At 44.3% G+C, this 17294-nt stretch overlaps 1 protein-coding gene across 6 annotated transcripts in view; it reads right to left on the bottom strand.

Moving 5' to 3' along the window:
* Window positions 1–722: 722 nt before the first annotated feature.
* Window positions 723–17294, bottom strand: part of METTL6 (methyltransferase 6, tRNA N3-cytidine) — a 20346-nt gene continuing 3774 nt past the window's right edge. For 3 of the 6 annotated variants that reach the window (XM_079947426.1, XM_079947424.1, XM_079947425.1), the window contains exons 2-6: window positions 14112–14488; window positions 11902–12036; window positions 9849–10019; window positions 8322–8463; window positions 1599–5928 (exon numbers count right to left, since the gene is read on the bottom strand). In XM_079947426.1, the coding sequence (XP_079803552.1) occupies window positions 5780–5928; window positions 8322–8463; window positions 9849–10019; window positions 11902–12036; window positions 14112–14408 (894 nt within the window). In that variant the 5' untranslated portion in view covers window positions 14409–14488 and the 3' untranslated portion in view covers window positions 1599–5779. The other 3 variants (XM_079947429.1, XM_079947427.1, XM_079947428.1) reach the window with 3 other exon arrangements.

The raw sequence follows: 17294 nt of genomic DNA, 5'->3' as shown, positions 1-17294 counted from the left end.
GGACACACAGGTGCTTGGTGTGTTTGGATCTGAAGCAGACTGCAACGGTTTTTGTTCCGCTGTGTTTTCTACTCTGCAAGGCGAAACCGGAGAGAAGCAGGTTTGCGCAGCTTGGCTGGGAAGTGTGCCGGACCGCAATAAACTGAGGCTAATTGGGGCTATAAAGTAATTAGCCAATTAAGATCTTATCACACCTTCCCTGGAATGCAATCTAGGCTTATTTGTATATATTTTTTAAATTAAATTTTCTAAATTACATTTCAAAACATTCATTTAAACAACCTTAAATCAATGACTTACCTTTTTCGGTGGTCATTTTGCCTACCCTATATCCCTGCATAGTTTAAATAAACTAAACCATTCAGTAATCCATTGTTACATCCATCCAAACTTATTTACATTGTTGAATTTATCTTAACGCTACCAGCGTTTTTAAACGAACAGCAATCTAGGTTTAAAGTGTGTAGCCTCAGTGCAATTTTTCCTAAATACAAGACAGATTGGGCTGCAACAACCTGCTGTTCCTATATGCCTATTTAGTGGTATTTTATACCATTACAAAGGAATATGCGATTGCTGGCTTTGCCCAATATCTCACTAGCTGCCATACCAACTCAACCATCAAGCAGAATGTTGTATGTGGCTTTCTCACCACCTCAAGGGCTGGGTCCTGGCCATCAGCTCCAAAGTCTGCCTGGGATGGCACTGCTGATGTCACAATACTCTTGTGATGTAGTTTACTCTGCAACCAGGCAGGATGACAACAAATGCAAGGTTGCCGCTAGTAACAGGAGCCCAGTGCTTTGTGTCTATCCCTCCCAATATCTAGGGAAATGCTTTGATCCAATTGCTGAGAATGGGAATGAACGTTGTCTTATACTGCTTTAGGAAGAACACCATAAATGTGGTATCTTAAAGAAATGAACTAGCCTTGATGACCTGAATACCGGCTGCAGACTAATAACCTTAGAATTCTACATAATTCAGTTGTGATAATGATAATACAGTGGTATCTCGGGTTAAGTACTTAATTCGTTCTGGAGGTTTGTTCTTAACCTGAAACTGTTATTAACCTGAAGCACCGCTTTAGCTAATGGGGCCTCCCGCTGCTACCACGCTGCCGGAGCACGATTTCTGTTCTCATCCTGAAGCAAAGTTCTTAACCCGAGGTAATATTTCTGGGTTAGCGGAGTCTGTAACCTGAAGCATATGTAACCCGAGGTACCGCTGTAATTAACAACAACAACAACAACAACAACAAAACCTCCGTTTCAGAAGAGGCATGGAATGGACTGTGGATCAAAGCCCTGTATAAATTTTGGCAATGACAAGAGAAAGTGCCCTCAAAAATCACACATGGTTGGTTTTTCAGATGTCTAGCCTGTATTGTATAAGACCCAACAACTCCCCTATATGTTGGAGAGGGTGTCCCACTTTTGGGACATAGAGCCATATGTGGTGGGAGGGTTCAAAAATAGAAAATAGAAAAATTCTGGGAAAATGTCTTTGATATCTTTGATTACAAGGTAGATAGTTCCTATGTCCCTAGGACTGGCATTGCTTAATTTGTTCAGTCAGGACTCACCAAGAATTAGAAATAAAGATCTTATAACCCATTTATTGACCACAACAAGAACAACCATAGCCAGAACATGGAAAACTCTGCAACTGTTGAACATGGATAAGTAGTATGAAGTGGTCTGGCAGACAAAGCTTTGTTGGAAAAGCTAGCATGGAAATTGCAGAGAGGCCAAAAGAAAAACGATGACTTCTATGCAGTATGGGGCAATTTTATTGAACACACAGGTAGTGAGGCACATGGGGGATTAGTGCTTGGGGTGGGTAACATAGTTTGGAATACTTGAAATATACATTTTAACCTTTCCAATTGCTGCAGATATAATGTATTCCTTCCATTTAATGAGATTGGAGCAGATGACGTGTTATTTTCTGGTTTTTAAGATTATGAGAATGCTTGAATTATATGCTGCGGCAAAGAAACTATTTTTAAATGGGGGGGGAACCCACCTTCCCTTTAACACCAATGATCTGGTGGTAGTTTTCTGAACCCTGGGTGATTTTTTTTAATGAATAGGGTTAAAGAAAGATAGAAGTGGAGAACATAAAGGTGGCTTCTGTTGAAGGCTCAATGGATACTTAATTGGCGGCTTTTCCAAATGCTGAGGGACATATAAGAAGTCCTTTAACTTGGACTGAGGAGGACACGCAACAAAAAGAACAGTTGGAGGGGAGGACTCCTGGCATGAAAGGGAGGGTAGAAAGTATCTTCCAGGGTGAGAGACTGGGAGAAGTAGACTCCCAGCTGGGAGATGGGAAGATCTATTTCTGTATGTGGATAAATATATGATATAAATATGGTAAAGGGCCCTACATGTAATAGTAATAATAATTTATTAATACCTCACCCATCTGGCTGGGTTTCCCCAGCTACTCTGGGCGACTCCCAACAGAATATTAAAAACGATAAAACATCAAACATTAAAAACTTCTCTAAACATGGTTGCCTTCAGATGTCTTCTAAAAGTCAGATACCGGTAGTTGTTTATTTCCATGACATCTGATGGGAGGGCGTTCCACAGGGCAGGCGCCACTACCGAGAAGGCCCTCTGCCTAGTTCCCTGTAACTTCGCTTCTCGCAGGGAGGGAACCACCAGAAGGCCCTCAGAGCTGGACCTCAGTATCCAAGCTGAACAATGGGGGTGGAGATGCTCCTTCAGGTATACTGGGCCGAGGCCGTTTAGGGCTTTAAAGGTCAGCACCGATACTTTGAATTGTGCTTGGAAACGTACTGGGAGCCAATGTAGGTCTTTCAGGACCGGTGTTATATGGTCTCTCTCTCTTTAGGTTTTTTTTTAAAGAAATATTCTCATTCCTTAGTCTAGTTTGATTCTTACTGTATTTTATCTCAAAAACTGTCAGTAAAAAATATTTAAAAATGAAAAATAATGGACACCTTCCTTCACCAAAGCTCCAACCTCCCCAGTGTGCTTTTCCACTTTGGCACCCAAGATTAAAAGTAGTCAAATTGCAACGCTCACCATAAAATTCTGCAGTAACTAACTCTTTGCTTCCCTTTAGTGATGCTCTGATTGTAACGCTGTATGGGACTGCCCCACTTGGCCTAATGGTAAGGCCAGCCATGTATCTAGTCTTTGCCCAAGTGCCAGAATTTGACAGGTCCTTACCTGGAGTAAGTGCTTACCCAGTTATGTACTTCTCACCTCACCTTTCGCCTGACCTACACTCCAACCAGATGTAGCACAAAATTATCCTTCACACTCACACACTGAATCTGGAGGCGGTCTTTTTCTGGCTTTAAAGTAACGCCAACGTTATTGGAGGTGAAGCATTCTCAAGCAAAGCACTCAAATATGACTTGCAAATAATTTACCCTATTTTTCGCTCTATAGGACGCACTTTTCCCCCTCCAAAAATTAAGGGGAAATGTGTATGCATCCTATAGAGCGAATGCAGGCTGCGTGGCTAAGCCCAAAGCCAGAACAGAAAGACAGAGCGCTGCTCAGCCTTTGCGCTGCTCCCCGACCTGGTCTTTGAGGCTGGCGGTGGGGGAAAGCAGCGCTCCCCCCCGCCAGCCCCAAAGAGCAGGTTGAAAGGAACCCAAAGCCTCCGGAGCCCAGCAGGAACTCTCACTGGGCTCCGGAGGCTTCGGGTGAACGCACCTTGAACGCACCTTGTTTTAGAGGGGGAGAACAAGAATATATATTTTTTTCCTGTTCTCCCCCTCCTATGGTCCGGTGCGTCCTATAGAGTGAAAAATACAGTAATGTACCCCAGTACAGACCTTGAGACCTGCTGAGGACAGAACTGCAGACCTTTCTCCATCCCATTAAAGGTCAAATATAAGTCTCATCATAGAATTATTGAAGAAGGAGCTGTGCTTGCCTCTCTCTTTTTGCCCATAGACTTTCTGTGAAGCATATTCCATGCTGTTATTATTTTTAAAAGGTTTAATGTGTTTATAAAAGTCTTTGCCCAGAATCAGTGCAATTTGATCTTTCTGGTTTGGGCTTTAATAGTCTGCTGGCACTATTAAAAACAAACGGAACCCTTAAAGGTCGCGAGAAGGGCAGGATTACAGGAAACGGCAGTAGTTTGTCATTTGTACACTGGTCCATGCGTAAGGCTAGGTGGGTTTCTCATAGGCCTTCATGCCAGCATCTCCTAGGGCCTAGGCCCTGCGTCATCCTATCCTGCATGTAAAAGACAAGAGCATCATGTGCTAGTGCTGTTGTTATGGAGAACTAGAAAGTGGTGCCAGCCCACCTGGCAAACTACCTGTTGCTCTGGACCCATATTTGCAAGATTTAAATGGATAATGGAAATCGGCACATCTGTGCTGAGTTTCAATGGTTTTTACCCTGAAGTACACACAGCCAAGGATGTTTCCAAAGTGTTTTTCTGTGGTCCCTTTTCAGTGCTGCAGCACACAACTGGGAACAAGAGATATGTTCCTTTTCTGAAAAGGCAGGAATCCTTTCCTCTGGGACCTTCTTGTGCTGAAAGTAAATAAGCTGTATAGGCTTTATTCAGGGCAGAACCTCAATTGGCCCCAAAGGTCGAGTGAGCACATGGGGGCACCAGCCTGTCAAATAAGAACTGACCTACAGCTCCCCTGAAACCACAGTTCTGACGCAGTTCTTCCGGGACAGCACCACTTTGGCGGAAGCACAATTTAATGCTTCCCGTTACCTGTTACAAAGCTAGTACATCAGAGAGAGGCTAGAATTCTCGTGTGCATGCTCACTGTCCATTCAATCATGCTGCTTGCGTCACTTTACACAAACTCTATGGTAATGATTTCCCATAAGCTAACATTACAAAAAAAGGGACGCGGGTGGCGCTGTGGGTTAAACCACAGAGCCTAGGACTTGCCGATCAGAAGGTCAGCGGTTCGAATCCCCGTGACAGGGTGAGCTCCTGTTGCTCGGTCCCTACTCCTGCCAGGCTAGCAGTTTGAAAGCACGTCATGTGCAAGAAGATAAATAGGTACCACTCCAGCGGGAAGGTAAACGGCGTTTCCGTGTGCTGCTCTGGTTCGCCAGAAGCGGCTTAGTCATGCTGGCCACATGACCTGGAAGCTGTCTGCGGACAAACACCGGCTCCCTCGGCCTATAGAGCGAGATGAGCGCGCAACCCCAGAGTCGGTCACGACTGGACCTAATGGTCAGGGTTCCTTTAACATTACAAAATGAAACGTCAGATTTCCCATCTAAAAACAGGACTTCCTCACTAAACTGCTTCAGGGTGTTGTAAGCTGGAAGCAACGGACACATTTAATCAGCCTGAGCAAGGGAACAATCACAAGCAGAGACACAATTTAGGGGAGTTTTGACTTGCTCTCCTGCAGGTGGTGCTCAGGAACGTTACCCTTTCCCCTCCACCTCTTATTTCTTATTCTTTTTAAGTGGCACAGTTTACAGGGGGAAAGGCAATTCTAATTGTTCAAGAGGATGCGTGGACTGATGATACAGAAACTTGGTGTATAGCGCCATCTAATGCCAAGATTTAAAAAATAAATGTATTTGCTTTACGATGGAGAACCTGAGTCATGGCAAGACGTACTGGCTGCTCACATCGGTTCCTTTATTCCGCGGGCCATTCACCTGCAGCGAAGAAAACAGGACAGCAGCTTTGGCAAGCACAGAGTCAACCACCCTGGTATAACACCAAAGGGAGGCCACTTCTGTGAAACATCCAAATGCCAATTTAAAATAGTCCAGGTGCCCGTGAGCAAAAATCACGTCTCCCTTTGAGGCTTCCGAAATTTGCTTTGGAGAAAAACCCTCGGCACGGACAGGCCTTCCTTCTTGTTCACTGTCTCTCGCAGCACGTATTCATTGACCACCTGCTCATACCCCACAGATAGGAAAAGTTCAGCCAAGAAATCTGAAGAGAAGAAAGATAAAGCAGTCATCCAGCGTAGGTGGAAGCACGAACGTGAGATGGCAGGCTCCTCTTTTCAGCCCAGCCCTGCCCAGAGCCTTTGCATTTTAATAGAATTGGAAGCCCCAGGTAACGAGAAGGTTTTGCAGCAGGCAACTAAGACTTCAAAAGTAAAAAGAAAGAGCATTAGGGCAGTTCTCAAGCATCAGCCCCTAGACTTCATTTGCTGAAGAAATCACAATTGTCGTGATTAAGTTTGTTGTTCTTTCCTACTTGACTGGTTGAACTTTAAAGCGGACAAAACTGTAATCCATATTTGGTAAGTGGCCTCCCCAAAATTGTAAGGATACCTTATCATCAATCAGATCTAAATTTAAGGCCTTTTATGCATAAGCAGCAGTTCTACAATATTTATTTGGTCGTGTACCTCATTATATCTGCATCGTTGGAACCCCAGTATCTGTGTACAGTTTGAAGGTTACTATTTAGCTCTGGTGGGGTTATGCTGCAACGCTCTCTAACTCACATCGCCAAGACTCAGAGAACTTGATGATACCCGACACCTAACAGATTAGCAAAAATGTATAAATCTGAATTGAATGTATGCTGGAAGTGTAAAGAAAAAGAAGGTACCTTTTTCATATGCAGTGGACCTGTAAGAAGCTAAAAGCCTACTGGGAAATGATATACAATGAGTTGAAAAAAATGTTTAAGACACCGTATTTTTCGTCCCATAGGACGCTCCGTCTCATAGGACGCACCTAGTTTTTTGGGGGGGAAATAAAGGATTTCCCCCCCCTTTATTTCTCCAAAAACCAGGTCGGGGAAACCGAACCAGGTTGAGGAACAGCGGGATGGTGGCGCTGCGCCTCCCTGCTGTCCCCCGAGCTTGTGGGGTTGGCCAATGCCTGCCCGGCGCGCTCTACTTCAGTGTGCCCTGCCCGCCAGGCAGCAGGCTGCAATCCGCAGTGTGGGGAGCCCTGCCTGTCTGCCCAGTGCGAGGGGTGCTCTGCTTCAGGGTGTCTTTCGCGCCGGGCGGCAGGCTGCTATCCGCAGCGAGGGGAGCCCTGTGGGGAACTCCTGCAGGGCTCCCCACGCTGCGGATGTCTGCCCGGCGCGAGGGGCGCTCTGCTTCAGGGTGCTCTTCGTGCCGGGCGGCAGGCTGCTATCCGCAGTGAGGAGAACCCTGCAGGGAACTCCTACAGGGCTGCCTAGGCTGCGGATGTGTTCACAAAGCGCCACACACTCTGCTTCAGGGTGCTGTTTGCGCCGGGCGGCAGGCTACTATCCGCAGCGTGGGGAGCCCTGCGGGAAACTCTCGCAGGGCTGCCTAGGCTGCGGATGTGTTCACAAAGCGCCGCACACTCTGCTTTCAGCGCGCCCGGCGCTCTGGGAAGCAGGCTGCTATCCGCAGGGCTGCCTAGGCTGCTGATGTCTTCCTGAAGCCAGGAGAGCGAGAGGGGTCGGTGTGCACCGACCCCTCTCGCTCTCCAAACTTCAGCGAAAGCCTGCATTCGCCCCATAGGACGCACCCAGATTTCCCCTTCATTTTTGGAGGGGAAAAAGTGCGTCCTATAGGGCGAAAAATACGGTAACCTTTTTTAAGAAACCAGAGGCTTTTCTTTTAGGAATAGTAGGACTAGAGATACCCAAACAATATAAAAACTTATTTATGTATGCGACAATGGCAGCCCAAATGATTTTAGCCCAAAGATGGAAAGAAGATAGTGTCCTGAGACTAAAGAAGAATGGCAGCAAAAACTTGGAATTTGCAGAAATGGTAAACTTACCGGAAGAATGAGAAATCAAGATGAAAGAGTTTTTAATTTGGAATGGAAATCGTATATTAGATATTTTAAAAATGATTGTAAACAGATCAAATCATTAGCAGGATTAATGTAAAGACGTGCAGTGATATAAAACTAATTTTGATCGTTCTGGACAAATAATAACTAGGTTTAACTTGGAGATGCTACAAATGTGTTACATATAAAGATAGGTAACTGCAGAAAGGGAGGGAGGTCGAAATGGGGTACTGAAATTTGATGAAAAATTATTTTATTGTTTGATGTAAAATGGGGGGGGGGAAAGACTCAAGAGAATTTAGGAATAGTGAAAAGTAATTAGAGAAGCACAATAAAGCCCCATGCACAGTACCAATGTGAAATGACTACTGCATCCCATGATTTATACTTAAGGGAATGCCACAAGACCATACAAGTGGAGATTTTAAACCCAGTTTGTATTCGTTTTTTTAATGGTTTTTGTATTTGTTTTGATTACATTTTTATTGTTAATCGCTTTGAGATGTTTCACCGGAAGCGATTCATAAAGTAACTGGGATAAAAATGCAATAGTTCTGGGAAGCAAAGTGTAAACAAAGCCGAAAGACTCACCATCTGTGAAAAAGTATGACCTGGTTCCATCCTGTCTGACATAGAAGTTTTCTCCAAGCTTGTTGGAAGACTTAAACCGCAGCATGGCATGATCATAGAGGCCATAATCTCTGAACAGCACACATTTGCCTGGTTTTAACACCTGACAAATAAGTAACAAAAAATAAAATTGACATTATAAAACAGAAACATGGCGCTACATCTAAAAATGGAATATTGTGTGTCATGAGGCTCAGCTGTTTCAGATATATTTTTACAGCACATCAAACGCACTGGTCATTTTATTCCTACTATTACAAGGTACTTGGAAAAAACTTTTCTCTGAATGCTCCAATCATAGTTTTATCCAGTGCTTTTTTTCTGGGAGGACGCAGGGGTATGCATACCCCTAAACATTTTGTGAGTCTTTGTACTTTTGTTCATTTACTGTATTTATTTTCCTTGATTTGAATTATAAAATGGTGGTTTTCTTGTGTCAAAATGAGAGTACCCCTAAACTTTTTTTAGAAAAAAGAAACCGGTTTTATCCAAGTACAGTGGTACCTTGGTTCTCAAACTTAATCCTTTCCGGGAGTTTCTTCAACTCCCAAAACCGCTCGAAAACGAAGGTGCGGCTTCCAATTGGCTGCAGGAGCTTCCTGCACTCAAGCGAAAACCACATTGGACGTTCGGCTTCTGAAAAACATTCACAAACAGGAACAATTACATCCAGGTTTGCGGCGTTCAGAAGCCAAGCCATTCGAGTACCAAGGTACCACTGTAAAGGATTATAGAAGTGGGATTCGGCCCCAGTGATACACAAGACATTTGGTGCCCTGTGTCAGGGAACTGCCATCAGGGCCGGAGGGAGAGAGCGGGCTCCAGAGGGATTCCAGAGAGCGTCCCGGGATGGGGAGAGGCAGCCCATCTTCTGGGGAAGGGAATCAGCGTAGCACCAGTGGAGAAGGGGGGCAGATGGGGGAAGCGGCGAGGCGGTCCCATGACTCCTTGCCAGGGACCAGCGGGGAGAGTAAGGGTCCTCCGCTGCCCACACCCTCCTTGCGCAGAGGGCTTCCGCGCAGGGAGAGTAGGAGGAGACTAGGCATCAAAGAACTTCTTTGCTGGAAGAAGTTCAAGAAACGCCCACTGACAGATTCTGCTAGCGATTGAGACAGCCACGGGTGAGTGGCTGTCCGGACAGAAGAGGTTCACTCAGGCAACCCAGCCAGGTGTGGCGCCGGTTTACGCACGAGCAACCCCTAGAACCATTACACCCTGCATATCTTGTTGCCTTTCCTCAGTGACTAGCATAGCTGAAATTAAACAAAATAGGGCTTTTGAACTGCCTAGATTTCCATTTTTTACTTTTTAGTGAAGGTACACACAGCCCTGACAAAGCTACCCCATGTCCGTATTTCTCATTAGCTCACTTGGGCACCAATGTATTTTGGAGGAAGGGGGCCACAGCGTGCAAACATGTGGCAACTTTTTGGAGCAGACATGTTTGATGATTTTATGGTAGACTGATTAAAATGGAAGCTTACTTACTTTATAAAGATTGTGCAAAACCAGATGCATCTTCTCAGGATGAACAGCAGACAGCACAAATATTAAGGTCACAACATCCACAGAATCTGACGGCACATTTTCCAAAATGTCATCTTTGGTAAGGTCACACTGGAATGCTTTACATCTCTGGGCATCATATAAAGGGTTTTGCTATGAAGTGAAAAGATTTTTTTCTGAGAAACATTTGCAATCAAATGCTCCGATTTCACTTGCTGAAATGAAGACTTTTTGAAAAGTGCCCCAGGAAAGCATGAAACAGCAAGAGAACAATCATTTCTATCCCTTTGTGGCACAGATATACCACAAACATGTCACTAAATCAAGATTTTAGATAGTATATTATAGTATAGTAAAGTCGTACCTTGGCGTTCTGGAAGTCCGTTTGACTTCCAAAACGTTCAGAAACCAAAGCGCGGCTTCTGATTGGCGGCAGGAAGCTCCTGCCGGCAATCAGAAGCCACAGAAGGCCTGTCAGATGTTCGGCTTTCAAAAATAGTTTGCAAACAGGAACAGTCACTTCCGGGTTTGCGGCATTCGGGACGGGAGCCAAAACGTTTGAGAATTACTGGTAGCTGCTTTTGAACTCATTAACAACTAGCCTTACCAGGGGTCAGAATCACTGTGGCAAGAATAGTCAAGAAAATCCCGTACTGTTCATGGAGTTATCATACCATCAGCCTTTTGAGGTCATGGTCAATATCTTGGACAAGTCACTTTTAATAAATTAATCTTTTGAAAACCTGTCTTCAAATATGCTAGACTGACTTGTTATAAATCTTCAAAATTCAAAAATACTTTTTCTTTAAAAAACATAATAAAAAAAAGGATAGATAGAATCTTTGCCCCCGGTTTTTGAAATTATTGGAAGATATGTCTGCACTCCAAAACCTGGCAACAATCTCTTTCCTGACATTTTCATATTAGAAAGAAATTTATGTAATCCTTATAATGTCACAGATATACATGAGTTAAAGTTAGTCAACATATGCAGTACGATAAAAGAACACAGGAATACAGTGGTACCTCAGGTTACATACGCTTCAGGTTACATAGGCTTCAGGTTACAGACTCCGCTAACCCAGAAATAGTGCTTCAAGTTAAGAACTTTGCTTCAGGGTGAGAACAGAAATCGTGCTCCGGTGGCGCGGCGGCAGCAGGAGGCCCCATTAGCTAAAGTGGTGCTTCAGGTTAAGAACAGTTTCAGGTTAAGTACGGACCTCTGGGACGAATTAAGTACTTAACCTGAGGTACCACTGTATATATTTTTCTTCTGTTTACCTGAGCACATTCTGCTATGTACTGATTATGGTTGCAGAAACTTATGTGGCTAAAACAAGGGAGACTATTGCCACGCCAGCCTTAACCAAAGCTGATCATGGAAAACCTGATGTTGTAGTTGTGAAGATTTTCAGACTTCCATTTTTGCTGCACCTGCTGAAATTTCTCTTTTACACAGCTACTACAGGTTCAGGAGCCCTGTCCTCTTGTGCTACCCAGGCTACCCTGTCTCTCTGCACAGAAGGTGACTGATTTCTTTTCAAGCCTCCAATTCAATATTTTCAGTCATATGATGCCTACTTTTTCACAACAATTCAGTGTTTGTGCCTGCTGATCTCAATGTGAAATAGGGAAGAAAGGAAACCATGACTGGGACTCAATGCCATACACTGTAGCATTCAAGAGTTAAGTATTCATCACTGATCATGTAATCAAATACAAGGGTAGGAAGAGTTAAAAACTTTATTTGGTTAGCCTGATGTAGCAATCACTCTCCAGAAATTGTTATGTCAGGCTAACCAAATGTGTAAATGAATAATAATTGGGAACAGCCATGTAGTAAACCCTACACAACATATGTAGGAACCCCTAATTTTTGGCACAATCTGTCCTCCTCTTTTTCTTCATTTCTTTTATCATTCACTTTTTAAAAATAGGGATATACTATTTTCCCTTTTCAAAGAACATTTAGGCACCGGTCTCTTGTGGGCAGGCGGGGGGAGGCAGGGGAGAGTAAGACAAACATCTCACCAACCTTTACATATTCCACAGCTCGGGGAGAGAAATCACAGGCATAAGCAAAGATATTCAAATCCTCTTCTAAAAGTGGAAACAAACAATTCCCGACACCACAGCCTGCTTCAAGGATGGTGAGTTTCTGATCCTCAAACTGTTTGGGAGAGAAACAATTGCATTTGATATATCTTTCCAGAGCGAAATGCATCATTAAAAATCTGCAATGTTTTCAGAAACGAGGTCCACACATATGAATCACATTGCAGTGCTAAGTTTTATCACTCTGGAAATCATTCGTTTACAATAAAGACAGAGCCAAGAAAGGGATGCACCTCTTCATTGTAGTCATCGCTTTGGGATCTCCATGAGGGCACAATCCTCTTTCGTGTGCTTCATTTTTATGTGTGTTTTTTGCTGTGTTGCTACTGCAGAAAAACAGGGCACAAGGTGGTTGTTGCAGGTGCTTAAAGGGACCACTGACCATTAGGTCCAGTCGTGGCCGACTCTGGGGTTGCGGCGCTCATCTCGCTTTATTGGCCGTGGGAGCCAGCGTACAGCTTCTGGGTCATGTGGCCAGCATGACTAGGCCGCTTCTGGCAAACCAGAGCAGCGCACAGAAGTGCCGTTTACCTTCCCGCCAGAGTGGTACCTATTTATCTACTAGCACTTTGACATGCTTTCGATCTGCTAGGTTGGCAGGAGCAGGACCGAGCAACGGGAGCTCACCCCGTTGCGGGGATTCGAACCACCGACCTTCTGATCGGCAAGTCCTAGGCTCTGTGGTTTAACCCACAGCGCCACCCGCGTCCCTGTTGCAGATGCTTACGGGCAGCTATTCAGGATGACAGCCTGTTTGGGTTGGAGAGCAGGGGTGAAAGGCATTAAGTTGTTCATAGGCCAACAGAGTAAGAGTCTGTTGGTGCAGAGTGGGCCCTCTTTATGTGCCAGACCAAGGGAGAGTGCTTATTTTGTGATGAGTGCTTATTTTTGTCATTTGTTTAAGTCATTTGTTTAATAAGAGTGCTTATTTTTGTCATTTGTTTATGTTATACGCTGGACCTATTTTTACAGATTCTGTAATTTTTATACATTGTTATATTTACTTTGTATATTTTTTATTGTTTACAGAGCAGTATTGTCCCCTGCTCTGTAACTGAAATATTCAATTAAGAGCAGATTATAAATACTACTAATCACAACAAGAACATCATCTCTCACTATGATTTAAGCTGTATGATGTATGCGATTTCACAATCAAAACATATGTATATACAGACTGGCTTATCCACACCTCCCCTTGTTCTGCTGCTACTGTCACCCTCCTGGGGGAAAAACTGCTCTTTAGTGCTCAGTTGGAGCTAACAGGAATCTGGGTTTCCCCCAGATTGGCATTATATATTTGTGATGCATTATATATTTTATCGGCTGTAAGCAGCCCAGCGTGGCTGGGGAAACCCAGCCAGTTGGGCGGGGTATAAAATCATCATCATCATCATCCTGTCTTCATTGCCCAACAGATACAATCTTCCAAGCAAATTAACCACCTCTGTGGGGGTAAAATGGGCAGCTATGTCTCCTACAGTAATACTGTGATTCCCAGCAGTCCCCCATCAAAGCACTAACCAGATTTCTCCCTACTTAGTGTCAACATCAGATCCTCCCAGGTCATTCACTAATCTATACTGGAGGCATCTGGAATACTATTGTTGTCCTGATTTCTTTTTTTTTGGGGGGGGGGGAGGGAGTAATTCTAATACTGACTTATCCTGCAATCATTGCAGGGACTCCAGTGTACAATGTCTGGATTTGTTAGATGACATATTATGTAATTCTGATTAAATAAAATACACCACAACCATCTAGGGCAAGGAGGTCATTGGAGCTGAATGAAGCATTTGTGCAAAGGCTTGCAATGTACAATTTCCACAGAAATGGGAAGTTCTGTTTATGTGAGCAGGACCTTTGCACGCTAAGTAACCGACTGGCATCAGCAAAAATATCTGAGGAGTTGCCAAATCAAGTTTTACCATAGCAACTGCCCAGGCAGCATCATGGAAACAGCAAGGTACATCTACGTACCTATTGCATTCATTAAAAATGTTACATGAATTAAGATGGAACAAAGATTGGCTAGGGCTTTCCAGTTTCCCCCCCCCCAAAAAAAAAACCCCATTTCTACTGTAGCTCTTGCTTTCCCTCTGGTGCTCTAGCATGCGTAATGACACTCACTTCACGGCATGCTTTTAATTCTTCAAACTCTCTAGTTGTCCAGTGCCTGTCCTTGAAAAAGTTGGTGCTGTTCCTTTTGTAAAACAGATCCCAGTTCTTCTGTGCTTCCTTCTCTAGTTTCTGTTGTTTGAAGTCAGAGACAAAGACCTGTTCTCTGGCCAGTTTTTCGGCTTCTTCGGGGCTAAGAATTCTTGCTTTGTGCCCTCTCTTTTGGAATGCCCCGTCTTCACAAGCTGAGATGGTCACATCAAGCTGAGCAACAGGTGATTCACCTTGCTGAGGCCTGGAGTCGGCCATCTTAATTAAGGAGGACCCTGAAGATTCAGAGTTGCTTTATTCTTCAACTACAGCAATTCTCCGTTCAGAAAAGAACCAGACTGAGAAGGACAATAAGGACAAGGTTAACATTTTTCATCTTTCGCTGGACATGTTACAAAACGATAAAGGGGCCCTTGAAATGTGTTGTTTCCCTCTAACATCACCTTTGGAAAATGTAGTTGAATTCTTTTTTAGACAGAATGAACAAGCTCCGAAAACCCTACCAAGGTACAAGAAGAAATCAATCCCTAACAGGATAGATTGGTGTACAACTTTTAGAAGACATCTGAAGGCAGCCCTGTTTAGGGAAGTTTTTAATGTCTGACGTTTTATCATGTTTTTAATGTTCTTTTGGGAGCTGCCCACAGTGGCTGGGCAGACCTGGCCAGATTGGCAGGGTATAAGTAATTTTTTTAAAATTATTATTATTATTATTATTATTATTATTATTATTATGTTTGCAGGTTAATCCATGCCACAGACATATATATTGTAAACATTTTCCAGCTGCTTCCACCCTGAGCTGTTGTATGTTTGCATATGTCTGGATCCCACCACCAAACCTAATGCCAATTCTAAATGGGAAAGGACATCAAGGTCCCAGAATTCATTTCCAAATACCCATATAATCTCACTGTTTTCCTATCATCTGAATGTAGTTTCCCAACTTTCATGTGAAACTCAAGATCAAGGTGCTTGACACACCTGGAAGATGCTCTCTTTCCTACTACTACTACAACTAGCAGGCCATATGATAAAATATTTCCCCCCCTTGATCTAGGAATGCAAAGGGAAGAGTACATTGAAGGAATTCATCAGAGCCACAAAGCAGTTATGGCAGCAAATGAGATAACAAGTTTTTAGGATTTGATGGGCAGGCATGCGTATTTTACAGTAACACCAGAGGGAGCTGGCTAGCCACAGTGTGTTTAAAGATTTCTTTCCTTCAAAGAGGGTCTTCGCAAACCACTTAACAATTTCTCCGTCTGTTTGCTGCAGCAACTGCACTGCACAGGGTGAGGTTTTTTTATTGTATTTTGATTGCTACTTTTACTCCTTGTAGTTATCTTGCATTTTATAGCATTGCAATTTGCATTCCACAAACTGTAGCATAATAAAATACAATGCAAAAAACAAAACAAAAGAAGCAATAAAAATAAAATAATTAAAAACCTGTATGTGTTTTTGATGCTGTGGATGTGCTGTTGCCTGTCTTCAACTGCAAAGTCATGGACCACCTGAATGAAACAGACCATACCTTGGCAACTCCTGGTCTAGGATAGGGGTCTGAAACCTGTGGTCCTCCAGATGTTGCCAGACTCCAACTCCCCACTGACAGGGCTGCTGGGAGAGAGCCGGAATCCAACAACATCTGGAGCCTTGCAGGTTCTCCATTCCCTTCCAGTATTTCTCAAACTTGGCTCTCGAGCTGTTGTCGGACTACAACTCCCATCATCTCTGACTACTGGTCCTGCTAGCTAGGGATGATGGGAGTTGTAGTCTGAAAAACAGCTGGAAACACAAAGCTAGGTGGATCCATGGTCCCGACTTGGCCCCGATCAACTGCCTACTGTTCCACTTCACAGGAAAACACATCCCTGCTGGTGGTGGGCACATGAAGCTCACTTGCGGAGCCTTCCCCATCCCCCAATTTCTTCTCTTTTTTAACAGTAATTTTTATTTGGTTTTGCAAGTATTAAGTTTATAGCAATCCAAATTACATCCATATTTCGAGATTCCACCAAATCTCTTGACTTCCCACCTTCCACTCCATGGGTCCTATTGTACACCCTCTCAACTGCATATAATAATAATAATAATAATAAATTTTATTTATATCCCGCCCTCCCCAGCCAAAGCCGGGCTCAGGGCGGCTAACAACACTAAAAAAGTGCAACATTATAAAAACATTATAAAAATTAATTAAAATCAAAATTGATGGCAACCATAAACTAAAGTTTTGTAAAGATTGCCAAAGGAGGGAGTCAGGCTGCACCCTGACCAAAGGCCTGGTGGAACAGCTCTGTCTTGCAGGCCCTGCGGAAAGATGTCAAGTCCTGCAGGGCCCTTGTCTCTTGTGACAGAGCGTTCCACCAGGTTGGAGCCGCAGCCGAAAAAGCCCTGGCTCTAGTTGAGGCCAGCCTAAACTCTCTGTGGCCTGGGACCTTCAAGATGTTTTTATTTGAAGACCGTAAGTTCCTCTGTGGGCCATACCAGGAGAGGCGGTCCCGTGGGTACGAGGGTCCTAGGCCGTATAGGGCTTTGAAGGTTAAAACCAGCACCTTAAACCTGATCCTGTACTCCACCGGGAGCCAGTGCAGCTGGTATAGCACCGGATGAATGTGATCTCGCAGCGAAGACCCCGTAAGGAGTCTCGCTGCGGCATTCTGCACCCGCTGGAGTTTCTGGGTCAGTCTCAAGGGCAGCCCCACGTAGAGCGAGTTACAATAATCCAGTCTGGAGGTGACCGTCGCGTGGATCACAGTGGCTAGGTCAGGGCGAGAGAGGTAAGGAGCCAACTGCTTAGCTTGGCGGAGATGAAAAAATGCCGCCTTTGTTATAGCTGCAATCTGCGCCTCCATGGAGAGGGAGGTATTGAAGATTACACCCAAACTCTTAACGGACGGTGCTGGCACTAATTGCACCCCCGGAAGAGATGGGAGTTGCCCCCTCAATCCCATATCGTCCCATCCCAGCCAGAGGACCTCTGACTTCGAAGGATTTAACTTCAACCGGCTCCCACGTAACCATCCAGCCACAGCTTCCAGACATCTGGTCAGTGTGTCTGGGGCCGAGTCAGGATGGCCATCCATCAACAGATAAGAGTTGGGTGTCATCAGCATACTGATGGCAGCCCAGCCCAAA

Source organism: Podarcis cretensis, assembly GCF_951804945.1.
Source record: "Podarcis cretensis genome assembly, chromosome: 12".
NCBI lineage: Eukaryota > Metazoa > Chordata > Lepidosauria > Squamata > Lacertidae > Podarcis > Podarcis cretensis.
Note: the sequence above shows the minus strand (reverse complement) of the source record. Positions and strands in the feature narration are given on the sequence as shown.